Genomic DNA, 26,643 nt, shown 5'->3' on the forward strand with positions numbered 1-26,643 from the left:
TCAATAATATCGACTGGTTGGATAAATAGATGGAAAGCAGCAGAAGATGTGAGGACAATGAACTTTTATTTCCAGCCTTGACTTTGATGGGTGCCAGCAATTACTTGGGAAACCTGGGTGTGAGGCTAGTGAAATCCATCTCATTTGCACACTTGGTAATGCTCTCTGAAAACTGCTAGGAAAGTCACTTTGATTTGAAAATAATGGGGGAATTTACTTTGGGACTTAGGATGGACTTTCTGAACGTAGGTACACAGCTAGTAATCTGAGGTTAAATAGTAGCAGATACTCATTTTTGAGAATTCTAAGTAAAATAACCAACAGACACAGCTTTTAACTTTGTCATTTAGACTGGCTGGCTACCAGTTCCACAAGCTCACACTCTGTGTGTGATCCAGATCTCATTGTGCACTGGTTTGCCTTCTTATCTGGCTCTGTTTGGACTGGGGTGTTTTAATTATTCTTTTGTATGAATTCAAAGGTCATTGGAAAACTAAAAGAAGATGGTGCATATGGCTTTGGAAATTCATTACCTTCACACTTGTTACCAGCACAATACAAGATAAACTTTCATCTTCTCTGTACTTGAGTCTACCCTATTTCTTCCACTCCACACTTCCACCTCTTCTCTGCCATTGTCAAAAAAAAAAAAAAAAAGAGTAACTTAGAGTGTGGCAAGTGTATTCTAGTTATGCTTTTGATTATTTCTTTATCTCTTCTTTTTTTCTACCTGTCAAATCTCATCTCTATAGAGTAGCAGAACAAAACCAAAACAAGATCATTGTTTCAAATAATAGCTCCCAATCAAGTCTCTTCTGCCAGAGTTACTAGGAGTTGACTGATACATTCAAAGTTGTGTATATTATACCATATTGTATTTCTAACTGAGATTTCTAGATGCTTAAACATGGTTCTTGATACCAAATGCAATACAAATAGAATTTAGATGGTTACAACAGAGTAGCTACTGTTAGTGAAATAAGAGATTAAGAGCTTTAGTGCTGGGTTGGGAAGGTGCTTGCCTTGAATGCATGAGGCCCTGGGTTCCATTCCTAAGCACCACATAAGCAGGAAGTGGAACTGTGGCTCAAGTGGTAGAGCTCTTGCCTTGAGCTGAAGAGCTAAGGGACAGTTCCCAGGCCCAGAGTTCAGGCCCCATGACTGGCAAACAACAACAAACAACAACAACAACAAAAAACAACTCTAGTTCCCTGTAAGCTTTCTGGTAATGTGGTGAATAGCTTTTTCTTTGGGGCAGTGTGGGGGGGCAGTGGGGCACAAAATGGGAGAGTGATTAATTGGAGATAAGAGTTTCATGTCTGGGGTTGGCTTCGGACCACGATCCTCAGATCTTAGACTCCTGAGTAGCTAGGATTATAGACATGAGTTATCTGGCTTTTTATTTTTGATGCCAGTCCTAGGACTTGAACTCAGGTCCTTGAGCATTTTTGCTCAAGGCTACTATTCTACCATTTGAGCTACAGCATTATTTTTAGCCTTTTGGTGATTAATTATAGATAAAAATCTCATAGACTTTTCTATACCCTCTGAGCCTTGATTTTCACATCTCAGCCTCCTGAGTATCTAGGATTACAGATGTAAGCCACTGATACCTGGTTAGATGTATTTTTGAGGGTGAAGATGGTTGCAGAATTGAAAATCCTAAGTTCTTGTTTCCAACTGTGAAATAAATGGAAATCATTAACTCATTAGTTCTGTCTTTATGTTGACCAATTAGAGGAGGAATCTGTATGGCTCACTCTGTCTTTTCAATCTAGTCCTTTAGAACAAACTAAGTTTGTTTTCCTTGAGCATGGGAGGTTTGGACCATGCATGGTACAATAGTCTGTTACCTGAGATTCTACTTTATATGGTTTTCATTATCCATGGTCAGCTGAAGTCCAAAAACATTGGAAGGAAACTACTCAAAATATACAAAACACACATTTCACATTCATGCCATTTTGGATGCTGGGAGAAAATCCCAAGCCATTTGTCAGGATATGGATTATCTCTTTATCCAAATCATCTATGTACTACCAACCCATTAGCCAGTACCTGTCTGGATTAGCAAACCTATTGTCAATATATCACAGTGCTTGAGTACAAGTAATCCTTATTTGACTTAATAATGGTCCTAAAGTGATGCAGGACCAGGCCTTACTTCTTGCTTTAGTATGAATCAAGTGGTCTATAACTTTGATCTACTTTTTGTAAACTCACAATGCTTTGGAAAGAAAAGCAATAAATTATTGTTTGCAAACAGCTTGATCAACCAAAAAAAATAATTGTCCCTAAGCACAAGATTGGAAATGCTCTCATTTTGATTATGCCAAAGGGAAGCTGTTAAGTGTTTCCTCCAAGTGAAAAAATAAAACCTGTTCATTTCATAAAGAAAACAGGGCTTGCTGAGATCTGTGCTAAGAATGAAATGTTATCAGGCCCAGCAAGCTCTATGATTTTAGACATCCATGGAAGGCTGAGAACCTATTTCCTGACAAGAGGGGACTACTAGAAATAGGGTTGCTTTGAACTTGATTCTGTGGTTAGAGATGATATTTCTCGCCAGTTCTCAAACACAGCTGTATGAGAAGTACTGTAAAATACCCAGGCCTGAGTCTCACTCCAGGTGCTCTGATTTAAGGTGTTGGGTGCTCAGCACTGAGAATTTTCGACACCTCCAAGTGAGATACACTTTATTTGGAAACACTGTTAAAATCTAAACAAATTTTTCTGTCAATTTCCCATGTGTGTGATCTAATGGGTGAGCCCCTGAACCCACAACACATCACTCCAGTCTCAAAATTTAACCCTTCTGTAGATTTTATAATGAATCTCTTTACAAGTCACTGCTAACTTCAATAAAATTTATGATGTAGGAAGCTTCAAGAGAAGTATCCATTGATTACCTGTTCCTGGATTACCTGTTCCTACCTGTTCTCATCTTGTAATCTATTGTCTATCTCTTGAGAAAGAGCACCTGTTCCTTCAATGCTGAGGAGTTAGACTAGACTCGACTCTCCTGGGGCCTCAGCTAACTACCACCAGAATTCTCCCGGGGAAAGGAAGGGCTTTGAGTAGGTGCAATTCATGCAACTACTCCAAAGAGCTTTGTTTCCCTTGAGCATCAGCTCCCTAAACAAACATGATCATGGCATGGAAAGACTTGAGATCAGGATCCAAGGATAAAGAAGATGGAGGTAAGAGGAGGAATGGTGAGAACCAGCAGAGGTTGGTGAAGAATCAAACATTAAAAAAATGTGGAGAATGTGGGAGAACTGCAGAATTTTGGCAGATGTTAGTAGGAGGCATGGAGCTTGGAGAGCCAAGGCTACAGACTACTCCTGAACCTTGGAGTCTGGGGCTACCTGCAGAGCCCACCAAAGTGCACTTGGCTGTGGAGCAATCACTTGTGGATGGTGCTTGCCTGTCCATGCACAGACTAGAGGTCCCAGAATCACCTGCAAAAGGATTGTGGCAAGGCCAGGAAATGGAGTCTATTTTTGCTTAGTATCAGGAAAGCTGCTATGACCATTCATTTTGTAGGAACAACATTTTCATTTCTCTGGAATAATGCCCACGAGTGGGATTGCCGGGTAAAAATATGGTATGTTGGTAAAAATATGTTTAGCTTTGTCAAAAATTCCCCACTGCTCTCCAACATGGCTGTGCTTGCACGGATGTCCTCTGCTAGCAATGAAGGAAGGATTCAAAAGACAGGGACTCTTGCTGGACAAGCTAGGTGCTGAGAGAAAAACTGAGTATCTTGGAATCCAATGTAGGGTCAATAACTTGCATGCCCACTGAGTCCTAAGGAGTCTGACAGGCCTTCTTTGTGACATAATTGGTACCAAAGTAGCTATGTTGCACTGTCGGGAAGGGGACAGCAAGGTGGCTTGGCACAGCTGGAGTTTTTGCTTAGCTACCTTCCTTTATTTCAAGGCTGAACTCAGGACCCCTGAGGTAATCGGCCCCCCTCTGAAGCCTAAAGAAAGAGTGTTAATTGTCGAGATTTGTCTCCCAAATGCTTTCTAGTATGAGATCAGTGTTATCCGTTTTTCTATTTTTCATCCTACTCTTCCTGTGCCTGGTAATGAATTGTTCACTGCTGTGCCCAATCCCCCTGCCGGCCTGTAGGAGTTAACAAAATCAATTTACACATTTCCTAAGAAGCAATCCTGTCAACAGAGGTGCTTTGCCACGAGCCTCCATTTCCACATTAGTGCATCTCAGTGGGTGTGAATGTGGCTGCCTCTGATTTAAAAGCCAGTGGGCTCAGAAGTCAAGAAACATTAGAGACTCAGGTTTTCCCAGAGGATACGAGGCTCAATATCTCCCAAACATGGAATCCCAGGCCTTCTACAGACTACATGGAGTCCTTCAGAGAAGGCAAAGAGGATACTCAATGCTAGGATGACTTGGACTGAAATCAGACAAATGAAATTCCTCCTTCCCAACCAGTTCACCATTATTTCTTGCATCTTGTGCCTCACTGAGAAGGAACCTATGTAAGGTTTTTGGATTCTTGGCTCAGCAAGAGAGATCTCTCTGCCAAGAGGAGGAGATATTTCCATTGGAAACTCCACACTCCTTGTTTTCATATTATCTCTGATGTGACACAGAGAATTTGGGAATGAGATCCCATGAGTATGAATAATATGGGATTCTGAGCTCTGGCAAGTCAATGTTGGAGGAGCGAAGAATTGACTGCTGTAGGCCTGCAAAATAAATTCTTAACCAAGGAAATAACTTGTTTCTCTTTCTCCCAAATCAACACGTCTTTGTGCTGTTCTCTTCTTTATTAGAGGGCTTAAAAAAAGTTTTCTTAAAAAGCGAAGAGAATCACACCAGAAGGTAAGACCAAGATGTGTTGTATTCATAAACTGCTTTGTTAAATGGCAACTCTTATAAACTACTCAGAGATAATAATTTTTTTAAAGTAAGAGGTGGTCACTAAAAAAAGGTGGGGAAAAATAAGGTAGGAAAGTTAGATGCTGGGGTTCAAGTCTGTAATCGTTGCTACTCAGGAAACTTGAGATTTGAGGATTCTTGCTTGAAGTCAGCCCTGGCAGACAAATTTAAGAGACTCTTACCTCCAGTTAACCAGCAACAAGGCAAAAATTGAGGTGTTCTTCAAATGGTTGAATACCAGCCTTGAGTAGAAAAAGTGAAGCAGGAATGTGAGACCCTGAGTTTCAGCCCCAGTATTGGCGTGCACACACACACACACACACACACACACACACACACACACACACACACACACACACACACACACACACACCAGTTAGAAACTGGATTTTGGATGAATATATGAGAAGAGTACACCTACAGACAGCCTCTTGACCTTGTTCTACCTCCTTCTGTGAGACAGAGGGTTTATGGGTTTGTGGCAAAGTAGTTGTGCGTCTCTCTCCCTCTCCCTCTCTTGCTCGCTCGCTCACTCATTCTCTTGATACTGTTTTCTAGCACTGTGAAGATCCACTGCTCCTGGTAGGGAGCCCCCTAGGGACCCTGCAATCAAGTGATGTGCACTAGGCCTCCTGCTCCTGCTTGGACATATTACTTTTAAAACCTCAGGGATATTTTTTTGGTGGGGGAGGGGAGTCAGGATAGTTGATCAGCAAGCTGATCAAATAAACAAAGAGACACTGGCAATTTCCTCCTTAGTTATCTTTTGAGAACATAAATTACACAGGAACTTTGTTTTTAATTTAGTCAAGCTGAAGCCAAGTGTGAAGTGGAAAGCTATTGTTTCTTCTGGAAAAATGGAATTCCTGCCCACTCCCCGCTCTATTAGAATTGCACACAACTCAGGGTGAGTCAGACTAGAATTTGGTCTCTGCAGTCTCAAGGTTTCTTGTATTTCCCTTATGGAGCATCCTCTATCCAGTGATCTAGACTAGGACAGACAGTCCCAGGGGAGGAGAAGGGAGGGGGAAGAAGGGCTTGGGCATTCATCTGAAGGCTGAATTTGGTAGACTGTAGCAAGCTTTTCTACACATAGACTGCAGACCAGAAGAAGCAGACTCTGGTATTAAGATTTCAGACTCTGGGGGCCCTGAGTCACCTGTCATATTTTCATCAAGTCTCTCCTGTCATGGTCATTTGTTTACTACAAGCTATAATAGACCTTAAGAAGGCTTATGTCACAGAAGGCCCCAATCTTTAAATAGGTTTTTGCTTTCAACGTTGTGAATAACACACACACACACACACACACACACACACACACACACACACACACACACACACACACACACACACACACACACACACACAAACTCAGCAGTTTCTATTCATCTATGGTTTTATTTTATAGTTTCCACAGCAGCCCAGAGATATTAAGTGGAAAATTCCACAAGTAAACGATTCATAAATTTTAAATTGCATGCCATTCTGAAGAGCATGATGAAATCTGTTGTTCTCTTCCTCATTAGAGGGGTGAATAATGGTTTTGCTAAAAATATGAAAAGAATCACATTGAAAGGTAAGAAGTGGACAAGAAAAATAAGGTGGGGAAAGCTGAATGCTATAACCCTAGCTACTCAGGAAGTGAGATGGGACCTTTCCCTCCCCCTGGGGAGCTGGATCCTCCCCTTGCCTAGTGTATGCAGACCAATGTGCTACCCGCCTGTTAGTCACTCAGTAACAATCACAGTTATTGGAATGATTCCTCAAGAATCACAGGGCTTATCGGCACATAACCCTTGCTTTGCTTCCTAATGGTCCCCAAATGTAAGAGTATTGTTGCTAGCAATTTTATTACAGTGTATTATTATAATTACTGTTTTACTGTTCATCTTTATGGTGACTATTTATAAATTAAATTTACCTTCGGCATATATGTGTAGGACAAAACACAGTATATATAGTATGTAGTACAATTCAAAATTTCAGGCACCCACTGGGGGTCCTGGTACATATCCTCCATGAATAATAACAGAAGAAAATTATATGTAATTTCCATGTGAAGTCTCTAATGGCTTTATACGTGTTGATACTCCCCAAATTATAACTGAACCTCATAGATTCCTTGTTTATGCAAGAGTCTAATTCTACAATGTCTTCAGTAAGAAGGGATGTGGGCAAATCATCTCAAGAGAACTTCCTGGAAAGGATTCTTTGCACTTTGGAGAGATGGGTGCGAGGAGATAGTCTGATCTTGGCTTCTGTGATAGCTTTGGCCAAGATTGGGCAAGTTCCCATGGTGCTTTTTTGTACTTGCTTGGGACGCTTCAACCAGATTCTGCTGCAGGTGAGCTTTGTGAGTGAGGCTAGATGCATTGTCTTTCTGGCTCAGTGGCTCCTCTTTGGCCCAGGGGAGCACTTGCATGGCAGCTCTGAGGATTAGCCTGGCTGCACAGTTTCCATTTCTACAAGAAGCCCTGAAGTCCGCCTTGTGGGTGGCAGGATGCTGACCTCTCCCTACAGAATGCCAGGCTTGTGGGGAAATTAGCCAGCACAGGACACCTTCCCCCAAACACAAATGTTTCGGACCATCCAAACCTACGACTCTGCTTCTCAAGATATTACGAGAACATGTAAGAGCTGCTTTAGACTTCTCAGCCTGGGGTAGGGCATGTTTGCCTTCCCTCACAGACAATGAGAATGTGACTGAACAGACCAACCCCTGCTACATTTACACTGCCACAGAGTGATGAACAGACAGGATTGCGAGATCTGTAAAGCCCATCTGTAGAAGAGGGAGAGTGGATTGGGATTGAGCACTCTAGTGCCTCATCCTTTTTTGATTGGAGACAAAGACATAAACAATACCAGGAAGTTGCTGGGATAGGAGGAAAGGCAGTGTCTGCTGTTTTGAGTTCTTGGAGATCTCACCTCTGTGGCTGTGTCTCTAGGAATTACTTAGCAGGCATATCGAGTGCTAACAGAGCTGGGAAGGAAATTGGGTCACATCCTAAGCATTAGATGTGTGCAAAACCTCATTCTTTGTTATTTGGAAATTCAGAATGCTGTTAGCCATATGGACAGACCAGAAAGAACTGTGTGTTTTTCTCGATCTTTGAAAGTAAGTAGGAATGAAAACAAAGAGTTATAAAATGAGCCAAGTAGTCATGGGGAAAAAAAGAATAGGAGAACTGATTAGCTCAAGTGTTCCCATATTAAAAGCAAACAAAAACCCAGCGGAAACCCAGACCAGCACTTAGCACCAGTAATGGCATGGAACATCCAAGCAGATAGCTCAATGTTAAGTCCTAAGATAAGGAGTTACCTAAATGTTGCACTATGCAGACAACATCTGCCCCTTCTTCTCAAACAACCTTTCTGATTGTGTGTTGAGATGAGCAGCCTAAGTTCCCAAGGTAGTTGGTGAATCAGGGTATAACAAGGGCAGGACAATGAGTTAAAAGACAATGACCCCAAAATGAGAGAGCACATCATTTGAAGAGAAAACCCCAAAGTAGAGAGCATGTTGTGAAGAGAAGAGGCCTCTTTTTAAGGTCAGAGAGGACACCATTAAGTACAGAGAGATCAATTTGATGACTAACTACAAGACTAGAATTAACTAGATGGTAATTCAGAGCTTGTATCCTCTGCTGACCTGACAATCTTTCTCATTTTAACCTTTTTCTAAAGAGCACAGAAAGGCAAATGTATATATATATAAGATTCAGGGTACCAAAATCAAGTATAGTGAAAACAGGGGATATACCATAGGGGGAAGAACATACAAAGGAAACAAAAACATCACATTGTACATTTAACACAATAACAAAAAAGAAAGACCTCTTGTGTCTATATCTTTGCGGGGGTGGGAGGATAAATAAAACACTGACACAAGGACACAGGATGACCTGTTGCAACAATAATACCCACAAGACAGTATATTAGAAATGAACTTTACAACTTTGGGGGGGGGGAGTGAGGGAGGTGAGGGAGGGAAGGGATTGTGGGAGAACACAAAGGAGGGGTAGCAATGTTCAACAAGAAATGTGCTCATTACCTTACTCATGAAACTGTAACCCCTCTGTCCAGCATCTTTACAATTAAAAAATGTAAAAAGAGTAGAGAAAGGTTTATCATCTGAAACACATAAGAAAAACATCGGAGTTATTCAAAACATAATGTCCTTCTGAACAGAGGATGGGCATTTTATTCAGATATATAGATTTATATAGGAAAGTGCTAGGGACAGGCATATTTCTGGCATGATTTGTTCAAATTAAAAAAGTAAAATGACAGACATATTGTTGCACATATTTAGCTGAAGGTCATGGAGCGAATGTGTGAAAGGTTAAAATGGTAGACAGGAACACTTTTGTTCATGCCCAGTCATCATAAAAATGGCATATAGGATAGAGGTTCCTCAATTAAACTAAAAGTAGAATGACCATATGATCCAATGATGTCCAACTTGGGTGTATATCCCAACAAGTGTTAGTCGGAATACAACGGAGAGACTTATACTCATATGTTTTATAGTACTACTCACAATAGTTAAGTTATGAAGCCAAATGCCCTACAACTGATGAATGAATAAAAAATATGTGGTATGTTTTTTACACAATAGAATACTATTCAGCTATAAACAAGAATTAAATAGTTAAGTTATGAAGCCAAATGCCATACAACTGATGAATGAATAAAAAATATGTGGTATGTTTTTTACACAATAGAATACTATTCAGCTATAAACAAGAATTAAATTATGACATTTGCTGGGAAATAGATGTACTTAGAAATCATCATGTGACGTGAAGTAAACCAGTTTTATAAGGACAAAGAAGGCATATTCCCCTCCCCTCCATGTGGATGAGTCCTAAAAAACACACTTCCTCTCCGCCCCCCTATATAACATAATGGTACCTGTGAGATTGTTTTGGAGGACCCCAGGGGAGAAAGTAGAAGGAAATAAAATGACAGAGGGTGAATACTATTGAAAGACATTGTGTTTATGTATGAAAACAGCACAAGGAAAGGAAATCAAAAGCTATTGAATAATACAGGAGTAAGGAGAATGTGGAATGAGAGAACAATGGAGTGGGGGTTAATCTGAATAAAGTACAATATACATATATGTGAAATAAAGAAAGCTCTTGTACAATTAATATACATGAAACTGAATGATAAGGCATTCCTATACAGTGAGACTAAAGGATGATATTCTTAAGAAAGGAACACAAAGGCATCTATGCATCTGATCATATAATATAATATTTATCAAAATGAACTCCAGGAAATTGAGTTGAGGTTTTTATTCCTTTTTTTGCTGTTTTTATTTTCCTTTCATTTTGTCCTGTTTGTTCATTTATATGTCTTTGGGAGTGTAAGGGGAGGCAGAAATGGAGAGACAAAGGGTGAAAAAATGCAGCAGTGGTCCTTACTAGACACTATGTTGAAAATGAACTATACAATTTGAGGATGGGGATGGGAGGGAAAAATTGGAAGAGAGTGAGGGAAGGGGTGACATTGCCCAAAAAGAAATGTACTTCTTACTTGACCTATATAACTGTAACCCTTCTGTACATTACCTTTATAATAACAACATATTTAAAAATAACTGTATGATTAAAAAGATAATGGGCATAAACACTTCTGGCCATGCTAAGGAGATAATATTTATCCCTCCATATCAAGAAAAAAGGAATAAGTATGAATACAAAGGTGACAAGGAAAATTTAAACCTGTAGTACCAATATTTTGACACAAGCTTAAGAATGATAATAGCAAGTGAATGATTTTGTGATAATTTGTGTGCACTTTGGTACTGAAGATTTTTTTAAAGCCATTAAGAAAAACTCGCTGAATTCAATTAGATGCTTAAGGCAATTCTATTAACAAATTTGTGGATAATATGTGCATGTCTACAAAAAAGGTTAAATCAACAAAATTCTGATTAACAAATGCGTAAGTAGTTTCTAATTGTTTAGGATTATGTTTAAACACAGAATAAAAAGAAAAAAATGGTCAGTGAAGCATACAGAGGCCTGTCACTGGTGACCCACACCTGTAATCCTAGCTACTCAAGAGGCTGAGATCTGAGAAGGTTGAAGTTCGAAGCCTGCTGGGGCAGGAAAGTCCATGAAATGCTTATCTCTAAATAACCACCAAAAAACCAGAAGTGGCACTGTGGCTCAAAGTGGTAGAGTGCTAGCCTTGAGTGAAAAAGCTCAGGGACAGCGCTGAGGCCCTGAGTTCAAGCCCCATGACTGACAAGAAAACAAACAAACCAAAAAACCATAGAGAGTTCTTTGAATAGGAAATGTCTCAGCTGAGAGAAAGGTTGCTAATGTTCAACAGACAAAGGGATTTTGATTGCTCTATTCTTGGTTTCTCACTGGGGCTGCTGTGGTTTCTGTCTAGTCCGAAAGGCGAGGGAGATGTCAGGTTGCAACCAAGGGATCCTGCAGGCAGCACTCTGGTTTAACAGACAGCCCCATGTGAATCTTAGGGCTGTAAATTATGTGTGCGGAAGGCAAGCAGGGATTTGGGATGTGGGGATGCTTTTCTTTGTTTCCCTAGCTGTGGAGCTGGTTACCACACCTCTCTGTTCTGTAGGTGGAGAGGTTAGAACAACTGGCTTGGAGTTTCAAGAAAGGACTAACAGCGCTGCCTAAGGAGTTTGGCCACTAATGGTCTGGTGTGGCCACGAATGCCTTGCACGCTGAGAAATGCACATGTCACTCACCAGCCTCACACAGATGTGCAAATACTTATTTTATGAGACTCCAATACACTTCTTCTACAACTTGGTTTCTCCAGCATTCTAGAACAAAGCTACCAGGGACCTGTGATGTTACCTTATGGGGCATCCTAGCAAAGGAACTATGGCAAATGAGGTGTCCTTCAGTTCCTGGGCAGATTCCACCCTTTTCTTCCAGTGCAAATCCACATCCCATTATAGGGGCCTGGGAGTGAGTCTGTGTCCCTGGACAACTGGTATCATGACTGGCAACCTCTGCCAGCTGGTTGCTTATTCATCACTGGGGCCTGGTGCTTGGCAAACGATACCAGGAACTCAGCCACGCAAGCTGGAGCTCATTCACCTCACTCCAACAAGCCTGCTGCTTTGCAGTGTGCTGTCTATACTGTCGCTTTTAAACTGACTGCTGGGGTAGAGCACAGACCACCTCCCTTGCTGTCTCTTTGCTGATTCTCCTCCTCAGACATGAGCAGAGCCAGCTGTCCACAGGGATCTCATCAGAGGGAAGGAGTGAACAGCCCTTCAGAAGACATTTCCTGCCTGCACAAGAGGCCTCTTCACAAAACCACAGCCTTTTGGCTTCCTTCCCTTTTTAGGTCCCTATTCACGAAGTTGTTTAGCATCTCCTTTCAATTTGCTTTCATGCCTCCTCGGTGTTTTGGCTGCAAAGGGGTTAACACCAAATGGAACCCAAGAGCAACTAGTGGCTGGGTCTCTGGAGCATCTTGCATGACTTCCTACCCTCCCAGGACTCATTTGCTTTCTACGAACATTTTTTAAAATCTCCATCTCCTTGTCATCACTTGTATTTCTTTATCGTTTTCCTGTCTTTACAGTTGATCCAAAATGCCAGCCCTACTCTGGGCAGCCTGCTGTTCAACCTCACATGCCCAAAGTTATCATTTTACAATTGCATCTCTGTCTCTCTGGGTGTATGTCTATTTTTCCTTAATTGTACAGTTTTATAGCCCTGTTAATCTGGGAAAATAAACTCCAGGAGAAATTGCTTTCTGTGTGCAATATTTGGAAGTATTGCTAAATGACTTTATGGTTGTCTTTTTTTTTTTAGGGGGTGAGGGGTGTTGTGTCTCTTTGGTGTATGCTCCGTTTACTTCAGAATTATTAGGTTCTGAGGAAAGTAGGTTTATATTTTTCCCCATCCCTTTTCTCTCAGGGCAACTTAAATTTCTTTTTTCTCCTGTGAAACATTCTATCAATTTGTCTTGTTCTTTCTGCTCTGCAGCTAAGTCATCTGCAGTTTACCCAAAGCTTTGCTGGATATGTTGCCAGCATCTTTTTTGTATTCTGGAATCTGAAAGTCTGATTAATTGTCTTGCTTGACTACTCTGATGGATTGATTATTTGGCTGCAATGTGACTCAATGTAGATTTGGTAATTAAGGGACTTTTGGAGGTCAGGTAAATTGCCTGCCCTGTAGCAAACATTAGCAGCTCATGAAGCCTATTTAGGCAGATGTGGGCAATACTGGTTGCCTTTGAGGACAGGAGAATGGGTGTTGACTGTAATTCTGAAGCTAATCACCTTCCTGATTAGCTAGGATTACCAGCCTGAGCCACCACTGACTGGCCTCCTCCTTTTGCTTATTCTGGTCAGAAGTTGAAAATCTCCTAAAACAAAAACTCATTAAATTTTAGTAACAATGTCACTTCCTTATTTTATTTGCCTTCAAGGCAAATCAAATATACTTCTATTGACTGAAAAATACCTTACAAAGTCATCAGCAGCAAAGATTTATTGAACATGTAGTAGATGCTAACTACTTTTCATGTAGTCCTTCCAACTTAATCCTCTCACAGCTCTGTGAGGTAGGTAAAAGCATTATCATTGCTATGGAAGACTGAGTTCTGGTCTCCAAAGGCATCTACGTCCTGGCCCCGAACTTTTCATGTGTGATTAAGGATCTTGGCTGGGGGAAATTATTCAAATCACAACTGCCAATATGGGAGAGTAACAGAGAAAAGTTTGACACAGAAACAGAAGGCAAGGCGGTCATTAAAGGCAGATGCTAAATACTCAACCCCAAAGTGATGTTATTAAGAGGTGATGATGTCATAAGGGTGGGGCCCGCATAAATGGGATTGGTGCCTTTATAGTCAAGGTCTTATACATCTCACTCTACATGAGTAGATAGGCTAAAACCCACAAGAGTCTATAACCTTGTTGGCACCTAGATCTCAGACTTTCAGTTTCTTGAACTGTGAGAAGAGACCCAAATCTGTGATAACATGTCATGGTAGCCTGAGCTAAGAGGAATAAAAGAGAAGAAAAGGTCAGGGCCCATTACAGATGAGATAAGGGCTTAGGATCAGGAGCAAACTTTATTCAAACTCAATCAATATTATTTCTGTCTCAAGTCTTTGTGAAATGGGCATATTCCTTTCCATTGCTGCTGTAACAAGTTTCTGCTCCCTGGCTTAAAAGATCTCCCACAGTTCTTGGGATCTGAAGCCTAAAATCAGTTTCCTAGGTGAAGGTGTTGGCCGGGAAAGGCCTCCACAGAAGCTCCTGAGGAGAGCTTATTGTACAGTTATGTTTCTTGGTTCATGGCTGCTTCTTCCCTCTCCAGAGCCAACAGTGTAGCATCTGCCTTTAGTCACCACCTTGCCTTCTGTTTCTGTGTCAAATGCTTTATCGCATTTTGGGTCTAGAATCAACTGAGCCAAGGACTTCAGACTAAAATCTCTGAAAATATGAGTTACAATAAATCTTACAGCCGGTTGCTGGTGACTCACATCTGTAATCCTAGCTACTCAAGAGGCTGAGATCTGAGGGTCAAAGTTTGAAGCCAGCCTAGTCAGGAAAGTCCATGAAATTAGATCTCCAACTAATCACCAAAAAGCCAGAAGAGAGCTGTGGCTCAAGTGGTAGAGCACTAACCTTGAGTGAAGAAGCTAAGGGACAACATCTAGGCCCCAAGTTCCAGCCCCAGGACCAGCAAACCCACACAAAAATCTTTCTTCCCTTAAGTGGCTTCTGTCAGGTATTTGATTGCACAATGAAAAATGTAACAAATGTTAAAAAATGTAATAAGAGAGTGACAAGGAGTCCATAAACACTTGACTCTGACTTGTGTGCTCTCCCTGAGACCTCCTTGCTGATTACATATGATACACAGGATTCCATTTATACATATTTCATAATGTACCTCATCTTAGTGTACTGGAAACCACATGGAAAAAAAAACCCTTGTGGGCATTTGTGGCATGTTTCTGGGCTTTAAAAATGACTTTATAGTTGAATAAAGGAAAGTTCCCAAATTATTTTCTTGTACCTTGTGCTTTGATAAAGAGGAAGGCTCTTGTTAATTGCCTTCCTGACCATTAAGCAGGGTAAGACTTCTGCTTTTTTTTTTCTTCTTTAGAAAAAATCTGCTCATTTCCTGATTGATGTTGGTAGCTCAGAAACTGCTAGCAAGTCCCTTCCTTCTCCTCAAGTACTTCTGATTACTCAGAACAGTTTCTAACCTAAGATCTCCTTCCCCGCCTCTCTCTCTCACACACACATACAACCAAATGAAAAGAGAAGAAACAATGGAAACACATACCTGGGCACACAGCAGGATCCCAGAAGCCCTTCTGTTATGCACTGAGGGTGTCTACACTTTGGCCTAGATAGAGCAGCAAGAAATTCTATGTAATCCTTGGGAAGGGCCCAGTGAGGCTACCTCCCTGTGAACCCAGCAGCTAAAGTGGGGGACCATCTTCACTTGGCAAATGTGTGCAGCCATTCAGCCCCCAAGAGCTTAGTGACTTTCAGGAGACAAAGTGGAATCCACTCTGCAGAAGTTGCTAGGTCAGCTTGCCTTTCTGCTGATACTAAAGTATGTTCAAGACTCACCAGATCTTAAGGCAGAGGGATGATGCTCGAAGTTCCACTCTTGCTGGCTATAAAGCCTGTTTGCAGCCACATATGGCCTCTACTCTGCTGTCCATGTTCCTTCTTCTACAAGGCACCCTCCTTCTAAAGAAAGACAGCCCATTCTTATCTCTGCCCCCATTGCCAATCTCAAATTTCACTCCCATGTACTACCAGACCTTCCTCAGTCTTTGTCTACATAATGTTGTTCTCTTTGTCAAATTTTCACTTCCTCTTTTCTCCTCCATTCCATCCAGCCTGCACACAAAACACTAGACAGCACAGACATGGGGAACATGGTGTCCAGAGCCAAACAGGCTGATGATCAGTTTAATTCCATAATTATATAAAAAATGCCTTGCCCCTCTATGCCTCTGGGGACATAATTCTACCACCCATTCTGTTTTAGAAAAGTTAGCTAATACTTCGTGTGGCTGTCACAGAGGCAGGTATCAGGTACCAGGGGACAAAAAAGGTCAGAAGAGGATGAGGATGGTGTGTGAATATGTCCAGGAGGGAGTCATCAGGCTTAAAGAACGATTAAAATAGCTGGGTGACTGTGGCTCACTCTTGTAATCCTAGCTCCTCAGGAAGATGATATCTGAGGATAGTGCTTGCAAGCCAGCTCAGACAGCAAAGTCCATCAGACTCTTATCTCCAGGTAAGTGCCAAAGAGCCAGATGTGCAGCTGTGGCTCAAGTGGTAGAGCATTAGCCTTGAGCAAAGAAGCTCAGGAACAGCACCCAAGCTGCCCAAGCTGGCAGGACTTGAGTTCAAGCACCAGGACTGGCAGAAAAAAAAAAGAAAGGAACAAAGAAAGAACCAGAAAGAGAAAAGGGGGAAGGAAGGAGGGAGGGAAAAGGGAGGGAAGGAAGGAAGAAAAAGAGAGGAAGAAAGAAAGAAAGAGAGAGAGAGAAGGGGGAGGGAAAAGGGAGGGAGGGAGGGAAGGAAGGAAGGAAGGAAGGAAGGAAGGAAGGAAGGAAGGAAGGAAGGAAGGATTAAAATAGGTATGATGCCACCTCCTATTGCTGCAGGTTTTCTAGTATGTGGCAGGTACCTTGCTAAGTGCTCTGTAAGCTTTGCTCTTGTTTTATAGATGTGGAAACTGGGGTTGAAAGATGTGAGCTAACTCTTCAATGCTAACCCATTCATAGATGTAGAGGAAAGCCGTGTCTCCCCTGTTCTCTTATCTCCAGTGTTTGAAACTGGCTTGTCCCTGAGTTTTTGGGACTCCATGGAGAAGCCCTGTCTCCAGAAGCATGTACTATCCCCGGATGGGCATGTGATATGATAGGTCCTTGCTCTTTCTTGGATGTCCTTAGTCTTCTTGCCTCCTCTGGTGGTGAGTTGAGTACATGCTGGGCTTGGCTGGAATCTGAGGCCAGTTGACCACAGACACCTTTCACATGTGATAAACTGGAAAGATAATCTTGGTCTTGCCATGCTTCCTAGGCCCCCCATCATCCCACACAGCAGCATCCCCCTGGGAAAAGCAAGAAAGATGACATAAGCACTATCCCCATCTGGCCACTCATTCTTGCTTACGTTCCTTCTTTTGGAAGGAGTAAAACAAGTCTGTCAAATGGTTCTGGTAAGCAGCCCAATTATCCTGCTGTTCCAGGGCCAGCTCCTTGGGTGACAGAAATCAGGACCAGCTGTTTGCACAAGAGCTGCATCTTCACTACTCCCTAGCATTAGATGGGGTCAACTTTGATCTTCAACAGCATCTCTTCTCACCACCTCCTTTGGCCCAAATAGCACTTTCTTGCTCTGTTTCCCTCCAGATGGGCAGAGTTTTGCAATTCTGTGCCTTTCCAGGAGCCAGTCCTAACCTTCATTGCAGGGGTGATCCCATAGCTGTTTTCTCCCTACTCAGGAACTCTTTTATATCGTGCTCCCAATTCATGAGTTAAAGTTGTAAATACTCCACACTAGCCGCATTTGGAGATGAGGTCTTTAAAAAGGTGATCAGGCCCATTTCAGAAATGTAATTTAGTTACTGATGTATTGAGACAGAATCTCACTCTAGCCAGGCTGTCTTCAAATTTGTTAAGTAGAACAGACTAGCTTTAAACTTGCCATCCTCCTGCCTGCTTCAGCCTCTTGAGTGCTAAGATAACTTTCATGCATCAGCACACCCAGACCTAACTACTTTTCTTTTTCTGTGCTGGGAATTGAACTCAAGGCCTCATACATGGTTGACAACTACTCTGAGCTACATCCCCAGCCCATGATTAATGTAAAACAAAGTCATCAGAAGATCCTAACCCAATGTGCCTGGTGTCTTTGGAAGAAGAGGAGACCAGGACACAGACACATACAGACATATGCACACAGAGATAAACACACACAGATTCCCCTTTCTCAGGCCTTCCCCGCCCCCCCCCCCCCCCCCCCCCCGCCCCACAGCCTCCCTTGCTCTCCTGAGAAAACACAGGGGGGAGTTGCCATCTGCTAGCCAAGGAGAAGAGGCTTCAGGAGAAACTAGTCCTGCTGACTATCTGATCTTAGACTTTAGTCTCCATATATGGGAGAAGATGAAGTTCTGTTTTTTTTCAGCCACTAAGAGTGTCATACTTTTTTCAGCAGTCTTAGCAGATTAAGATGTACCCAATGGGTTAGGTCAGATGTTCTACTCATTGGATTGAAATTTCCCTGCAGGCAGGTTGCTCTGATCCATTAGAGTAACTACCATATCTCCCACTTACTGTCTTGGTCCATTCTGTGCAATCACAAAATACCACAGACTGGGTAGGTTATAAAGAACAGAATGTTGGGACTGGGAAGGTGGCTCAGTGGTAGAGCGCTTGCCTTGCATGCCTGAGGCCCTGGGTTTGATTCCTCAGCACCACATAAGCAAAAAGAAAAAAGCCGGAAGTGGCGCTGTGGCTCAAGTAGTAGAGTGCTAGCCTTGAGCTGAAGAGCTGAGAGACAGTGCCCAGGCCCAGAGTTCAGGCCCCACGACCAGACACCCCCCCCCCCCAAAAAAAAAGAACAGAATTTATCGGCTCAACATTCTGGAAGGGTGAGAAATCTGAGATATGATGAGAGCCTTTGTGTTGTGTTATAATAGCAGGAGTGAAGGGTGAGCAACTTCTGGATTGTGCATAGTGGCACTAACCCATTCATGAAGGTGGAACTCTCTCAACTCCATACCTTTCATAAGATCCTACTTCCTAACATGGATACACGGGCAATTGAGTTTCCAACTCCTGCCTTTTCAAACCACAGCCTCCCTTGTGTTGTTTTTACACTAGGGAAAGCCCTGGGGGGCCATGGCTGCTTCCCAGGTGCTTGCAGCGAATGACAGATCCTGGTACCACTGCGTGGAAGCGGCAGCAGAGCACAGGAACCATTGGGCTCAGTGACTTTTTCACTTGATAGGCCAGCTAAATGCACTGCAGAGCTAGCTCAGGGGCACAGCTTGGGTGAAAAGCTTGGTGGAGATGGCGGTTCCCTAATTCCTTATATGATTTGGAATACTCCTTGATTATTGTTTTAGGCAGTACTGGGGTTTGAACTAAGTGCCTTCTGCTTGCTAGGCTGGCACTTTACCACATGAGCCACACCTCCATTCCTCTCTCCTCCTTTATCACAGGTTCTTTTTGAGATAAAGTCTTGATTCCCCAGCAAGAATGCACCTGGTCTGTGATCTGCCCGCTTTAGGCTTCCCATGCTTGCTAGGATTACACGTGTATGGACCTAGAGTCTCTTGGACTTTTCTTCCTGGGCTTCAAATCATGATCCTCTTGATCTCAGTCTCCTGAGTATCTTAGATTATAGACCCAAGCCACCATTTCCTGGCTCTCTTGGCTCCATATTTTACCTACTTTTTTTTGTCTTCTTGTTTTTGTCAGTTGTGGGGCTTGAACTCAGGGCCTGGGCAAACTGTCCTTGAGCTTTTGTGCTCAAGGTTGATGCTCTATCACTGTGAACCACAGCAACATTTCTGGTTTTCTGGTGGTTAATTAGAGATAAGAGTCTCACAGACTTTCCTGCCCTGGCTGGCTTTGAGCAGTGATCCTCAGATCTCAGCCTCCTGAGTAGTTAGGATTACAGGCATGAGCCACCAGCACTGGCTTAGACTCTTACTTTCTCTTTCTTATCCTCTCCATTGTTCTCCCTCATCCACCCCCACTCCTTCCTCTCCCAAGGACTCCAAAAGTCTTCCAAGTCCCCTGCAGGTAGGAAGGGGGTTGGGGTATTGGTTCCCATTCCCTCTCTCATCCAAGTTAGCACTAAGGTAGCCCATAGCTGTAGGCCTTAATTGCCCCATAAACAGGTGACATTGTGAAAGACCTTACCGCAGCTCCGGTAGAGAACCTCCAAGCCATCACTGCTGCAGGCCCTGTGCACCGGCCAATCTTCACTCCCACCATGGCCACCACTGCTGCAAGCAATCAGAGTCCAGATGAAGAAGGTGGCTGGGACTCTGATCATGGTGAGGGCCTGCTTGTGACCAGCAGATAAACAACAGGCTCAATAAAGAGGCCTCTAGGTTTCTTCCCCCCACTCATGAAGGGGGAGGGCATGTTTCACTTCTCAAATTTTAGGCTCCTGGGGACTACACCATGACAGGCAGAAGGCAGTGAGCAGAGACATTTGAATACTGACTGCAGGACTGTTGGCATTTGAAGTGTCAGGGTGAAGCTGTTCTGGGTCTGGGACAGGTTGAGTGTTGATGGTCTGCTCTCCCAGGGAGAGGGCCCAGTGATGCATGAGCTCATGCCTCAGGCACCACAGAGAAGCCCTTGTTAGAGCCTTCTCCACCATTCCTGGGGGAGGAGATATGGGTTACAGACTCAGGAAGGACAAGCCACCATGTGTTTCCATGTACATCTCCACTGGCTCCTGGCTTGGGCTGTGGGCAAGGACCCCAGCTGGGATAGTAGGTAGTATTTGGTGTTTCAATGACTGTGGAATGATAGTGCATTCTGGAATGAGACTTGTCATGTTGATATTTGATTCTCCTCTGGTTTTTGCTCCACCATTAGAATGAGGATTTCAGTAATGAATTTCCCAGCTACAGAGCAGAGTCTTACTTTTAAGAAGATGGGATATGGTCTCTGGAGCTGGGGGCAGGTATGGCCCTAAGGAGTGAGCCTTCTTGTTTCTGGCTTTGGCTCAGTAGGAAGAGATAGAATGGGTAGGGAAGGGAAGCAGGGCCTCCCTTTAAAAAAATTGTGTGCCAGTACAAGGGCTTAAACTCAGGGCCTTGTACTATCACATGGCTTGCACCTTCCTTCCTTCCTTCCTTCCTTCCTTCCTTCCTTCCTTCCTTCCTTCCTTCCTTCCTTCCTTCCTTCCTTCCTTCTTTCCTTTCTTTTTCCCCTCCCTCCCTCCCTCCCTCTCTCTCTCTCTCTCTCTCTCTCTCTCTCTCTCTCTCTCTCTCTCTCTCTCTTTCTCTCTCTCTCTCTCTCTCTCTCCCTCTCTCTCTCCTGCTCTCTTTTTTTTTTTGCCAGTCCTAGGGCTTGAACTCAGGGACTAGGTTCATCCCTGAGCTTTCTTGCTCAGAGCTAGCTTTCTACCACTTGACCCACAGACCTACTTTTGGCTTTTTGGTGGTTAATTGGAGATAAGAATGTCACAGACTTTCCGGCCCAGGTTGGCTTCAAACTTTGATCCTCAGCTCTTACCCTCCTAAGTAGCTAGGAATATAAGCATGAGCTGCTGGCACCCAGCTCACTTTGGTGCTCGATTACTTGAGCCATGCTTCCATTGCTGGCTTTTTGGTGGTGAATTAGGAATAAACGTTTCTTGGACTTTTCTGCCCCAGGGTAGCTTCAAATTACAATCCTCAGATTTCAGCCTTGTGAGTAGGCAGGATTACAGGTTTGATTGAACCACTAGTGCCCTTTTATGGCTGGGTTAGTTGCTGGGTTGCTGGTGGCAGGATTCATGTTGCATCCCACTTTCCTTTCAGAGCCAAGATTCTGTTCTGCTTCTCTGTCCTGATTTAGGACAACCAAGGCTTCTTAACCCAACACCCCACACCACCCCAGTTCCACTTTAGTGTGAGACACAGTTAGGGACAAGGTCAGCAGAGTTCAGGAGCAGCAACAAAGACGTTTCTCCAGGATAACAAGCATTTCCTCAAAGGCACTTAGTAAATTGATTATTTCTTCTAGTGGCTAAAGAAGAAATAAAGTAATCTCAAAACATTTTCTTGAAGGAAGTGAAATTTTATTACCGATGAGGACAAATTCATCGAGTTAACTGGTGGATAATTTAGATGTCTTGGGAAATATCAGGGAGTAGTCATGCAGGGAAAAGAAAAGCCTGTGTTTTTTTTGTTTGTTTGTTTGGTTTTTTTTAGATACCCATTTGATCATAGGTTCAGTGATGCTAGGTTTCCACAGTGGTTCTCAAAGTGTGATAGCCGGAGACAGTTTCCACTGGGGGCTTGCTGACACACAGGCACTGGGACATATTCCCAGGTGATGTTCATGCCGCACTTGGAGAACCTTTGCTTTAGGTTATATGATTTTGTCTGATTTATATTGTTCTTGAAGGAGGAAGAGAACAGGAAGGAGAAGGAGGAGGAAGAGGAAAGATTCTGAGACCAGGAGTCCAAGTATGAAAGAATGTAAGGATGAAGCTGATTCATATGAGGAAATAAGATGATCCAGAGAGGAAGTGGAAAAATGGAGGTCAAGTGATGAGGAAAGGCTGCTTGGCATGTGAGGTGAGGCATCCTGTCCACAGGTAGAAGGAGCCAAAGGTTCTTACAGCATGCTGTGGGACAGGCCACCCTACTCTGCGATCCTCATTTAGTAGAGACGTAAACTCCTAGGAATGCTCTCTCTCTCTCTCTCTCTCTCTCTCTCTCTCTCTCTCTCTCTCTCTCTCTCTCTCTCTGTTTGTGTGCACATGTATGGAAAGAGAAAACATTCATGTCTGCATCAATTCTCCTTTGGGAATAGCCAACCTAATCAAGGGGTTGGGCACTGTACTTCCCCGGGACATTCAGGACAATTTCTCTCCATTTCATGTGCAGATAAATGGCAGACAGCAGCTCCTATCTGTAACCCAACTCCATCTAGCATTTGTTTTGGTCTTTGATACTAAATGTGATTTCATCATTATTGGTATTTGGCTGTGGCTATCCTCCTCAAATTCCTCTCAGATAGTTCTTATACACATGCATTGCATAACAATGTTTTGGTCAACAATAGACCGTGTTTATGGCAGTGGTCAACATCATATTTATCACATTGCCAGCTTGTACCCTTTTCCCTTGTGCTTAGTTTCATCTCATGTTGTTTTAGTTATCAAAAATGGATTTTGCACCAGGCACAAGTGGCTCATGCCTCTAATCCTACCAACACAGGAGGCTGGGATGTGAGGATCATGATTCAAAGCCAGCCCAGGCAGGAATCTTCGAGACTCTGAAAGGATCCTTCACATCCATCCCAGGGGACCACCCTGAGGCAAACAGGCACACAAGAAAAATAAGGTTTATTAGAGGGGTCATATTTCTCAGGAGAGGAAGCACATAGCACCCGTCCTTATCCAGGTAGCTGGAAGGTCTGTGGGAGCAGGAAGTGAGGTAGGTGGGTACTCAGGTGGGTGAAGCGAAGGAATGGCCAGCTGTAGGGTGGGAATTCCAGGGTAAAGAGAAGCTCAGGTATGGGTGGAGCTGAGGACCAAAGGTGGGCATAATGTTAACATTCTTATCTCCAATAAATTACCAAAAAGCTGGAAGTGAAGCTGTGGCTCAAGTGTTAGAGCAGTAGCCATAAGCACAAAAGCCAGGCCCTGAGTTTAAGGCTAGGCATCAAAGATAGATAGATAGATAGATAGATAGATAGATAGATAGATAGATAGATAGATAGGATTTTTGCACACACAATCCATGTCTAATATTGCTTGTAAGAGACCATATCAAGTATCTGACCCAGAACCAAATTCAAAGTGACAAACAACTACAAAGGTGAAATGTCAGTGGTTGCTATTGCTTACCATTCAGAATCATCCCATTCCACCCCATGGAAGATCTTGAAGAACAAAAGCAAAGTGTCAGCAATGTGGAAGAACATGTTCCACTGAAAGCAATGAGGTGATGGATTTGTGAAGAGCCTGTATCAGAAATGGACAAACTTCCAATAACCTGGACTGAAAACCAGAGACCATGATGACCATAGTAGATCTGAGAACTTTGTATTTAATGTTGAAATAAAAGCTGGTCCCAACTTTATTCTTGAATTGACTGCTAACTCTGGGTGATTTAAACAGATGGAGAACTTTTACATAGTGAATTGTAAATCTGCTAATGCTATTGTGAAGGCAGCTGAAGAATTTAAGATTTAATTTCCAGAATCTACAGAGAGTTTAGAGAATCAACAACCTAATTAATAAATCAAGAAACTAGCTAATTAGGGACTTCTCAGAAGAAGAGTAAAAATGGTCAATAGACACATGAGGAATGATCAACATCTCTGGCCATAAAGGAAATGTAACTCAAAACAACACTGAGATTATACCTCACTATATTTAGAATGGCCATCAAGAATATAAACAATAACAGACTCTAGCATGGATGTGGGAAGAACCCTAATTCCCACTGTTGGTGGGAATGTAAACTTTGTCAACCACTCTGGAAAGCAGTTTGAAGATTCATCAAAAAAACTAAACATAGAACTACTTTATGATCTAGAAATTTCACTCCAGGGCATTTATCCAAAAGATTAGAATAGGATATAGTGAGGCCACACATACAACCATGTTCATTGCTGTATTATTTATGATAGCTAATGTAGAGAAATAGCCCACATTCCCCTCAATTGACAAATAAATCAAGAAAGTGTGGTACATATAGACAATGGAATTTTATCCATTAGGAAGAATGATATTACATCATTTGTAAAGAAATGGATGGACCTGAAAAATATTAAGTGAAGTAAGTCAGGCCCAGAGAGACAAAGGATGCATGTTCTCTCTCATATGTGGAAAGTAGAACGAATTTATAAATGTACAAGTGAATACATAGGGAGTGTATTCAAGTGCTCACAAACTTATTAACTGAGGTATGGTATTTGCAGGGAAGAATTCAAATGATGTAATTCTTTTGAAAACTAAGTTCACAGTCCAATAAAATGAATAGAAGGAAACTGATACTTGAAAAGGTGGTCGATGGGGTCAAGGGAAGGGGGTTAGAGGAATACAGAGAAGAAGGGGAGGAGAATGCAGTCATAATATTCAATGTATATCATATGAAACTAGAAAATTTGGGGGAAGGAATTTAGTTGGGAGATATAGGGGAAAACAATGACAGGGATGACATCAGTCAAGAAGCATTGCACTTGTAAGCTGATTTGTTGAATGGTAACCCCTTTGTACAACTACTTAAAGATCATACAAATATAACTAAAATGAAGCTGCTTCTTTGCTCCTTTTTCCAGTGGCATGTCACTTTTTAGCGGGAGGAGACAGGCCTGATCTCAAGAGGCTTTTGCCTCTTGATTGACTGAAAACTAAAATCTGCCCCTCTATTGTGTAGAAGTCAGGAAGCCAGGCTACTTCCGGTGTGAGAATCTCCCTTCCCCTCCCCCCGTTTTTTTGGTTCTGGTATCAGGGCTAAACCTCAGAGCCCAGGCACTGTCCCCACTCAAGGTTGGCACTCTATCACTTCAGCCACAGCTCCACTTTCAGCTTTTTGATGGTTAATTAGAGATAAGGCTCTCATGCATTTTTCTTCCCTGGCTGACTTTGAACAATGATTCTCAGCCTCCTGCGTAGCTAGGATTATAGGTGTCTGATGCCAGTGCCCAGCTCCTGTGTGAGAATCTTTAGTAGCCCCCTCCTAGTCGAATACTGAGCTTTCTTTCTCTTCCTCCTTTTGCTCCTCCTCCTTTTCTTCTTCTCAGAGCTTCCCACTTGTTCGGCAGCAGGCTTTCTACTACTTGAGGAACATCTCTAGCCCCCTTTAGTGTTGGTTATTTTCCAGGTATGGTCTCATTTTATGCCTGGGCTGGCCTGGGCTCTTAGTTATGCCTCTCTGTGTTGCTGAGGATGACAGTTATGTGACATTTCATCCTGCCTTTGTGTTTCCCACATAATGAAGATGACAGGCACACACTACCTTATCAGACAGTTAAGTACAATGGAGTCTCAAGAACTTATTCCTGGGCTGGCCTTGAACTTCAACACCTCAATCTCTGACACTGAAGTAGCTAGGATTACAGGCTTGAGCCACCATGCCTGGTACTACTGAGCTTTTTGGCAATTTTTTTCTATGGCTTTCAGGTTTCTGGAGGACTCACCTAAGGAAGGTATGGTTCTTGACATCACATAGGACATGGATGTACCTGATAGAAATGTACGAAACACAGCCACTTGTTTTATGGTCTATCAGGGAAATGCTACCTATTTATCATTCAATAGATTCATTCAATAATTTATTCAGCAAGTATTCATCAGGCATGTTTACCACACCAGCCCCAGTTCCAAGCACAGAACTCAGCAAAACAAAGTCTTTATTTTTACAGAGCTCACTTTGCAGTGTGAGTCGGCAGATAATAAACGAAATTGTTGAGTGCCATAAAAGAGGCTTCGTTTGTTGGAAACTTCTTTGGGTTCTAAATAGAAAATTAGACTGAGCTTTCTGAAGTATTTTCAACTGACTGCTGCACATACAACAGTTAAATTTTTTCCCCAGACCAGGAGCTCATTAAAGTTTTTCAATAACTGTGTGCTTCAATGGACGAACAGTAGAAGGCTGATCTGAAATGTCACTCCCCTCCCATTTTCTTGCTGTTTCTGGATTTATTATCGTTGTTAATGTTTAATTATTCCAGGGACACAATATGCAAAGCCTTTGGTTTCTAAATGGGTCTATAAATCCTATGACAGACTATACACAGAAACAAATTTTATTATTTGAGAAACACTTGCTGCACCAGGAGAGAGATGGAGTTTATACACCAGCCTGATCAATTTTCCAATGATTGAATGGGCAACTCACTGCACTATCTGATTAAGGCAGAAGAAATTGCTCTGAGATTTAGGGAGGGGAGGTCTCATCTAAAAGGACCGATGTTCATTGTATACAAAAATTTTCCAAGCATGGGACAAATTACAAACTTGTAGCAAAAACTCCA

The 26,643-nt window shown here is 42.6% G+C and overlaps 1 protein-coding gene and 1 long non-coding RNA gene across 3 annotated transcripts in view; one reads left to right on the plus strand and one right to left on the minus strand.

Moving 5' to 3' along the window:
- Positions 1-20,026, minus strand: part of Ly86 (lymphocyte antigen 86) — a 54,492-nt gene extending 34,466 nt beyond the window's left edge. Inside the window, exon 1 of the mRNA XM_070024632.1 lies at positions 19,849-20,026. Within this exon, the coding sequence (XP_069880733.1) occupies positions 19,849-19,984 (136 nt within the window). The 5' untranslated portion in view covers positions 19,985-20,026. The remainder of the gene's footprint in view (positions 1-19,848) is intronic.
- Positions 1-26,643, plus strand: part of LOC138828465 (uncharacterized) — a 113,435-nt gene that overhangs the window by 62,698 nt on the left and 24,094 nt on the right. The window contains exon 4 of one of the 2 annotated variants that reach the window (XR_011372250.1): positions 22,057-22,106. The exons of the other annotated variant lie outside the window; for it this stretch is intronic. This is a non-coding gene — a long non-coding RNA (uncharacterized lncRNA). Of the gene's footprint in view, positions 1-22,056; positions 22,107-26,643 lie in introns of those variants that run through there. 2 annotated transcript variants of the gene reach the window in all.

This window comes from Dipodomys merriami, unplaced genomic scaffold (assembly GCF_024711535.1).
Source record: "Dipodomys merriami isolate MVZ:Mamm:240054 unplaced genomic scaffold, mDipMer1.0.p SCAF_16, whole genome shotgun sequence".
NCBI classification, from domain to species: domain Eukaryota; kingdom Metazoa; phylum Chordata; class Mammalia; order Rodentia; family Heteromyidae; genus Dipodomys; species Dipodomys merriami.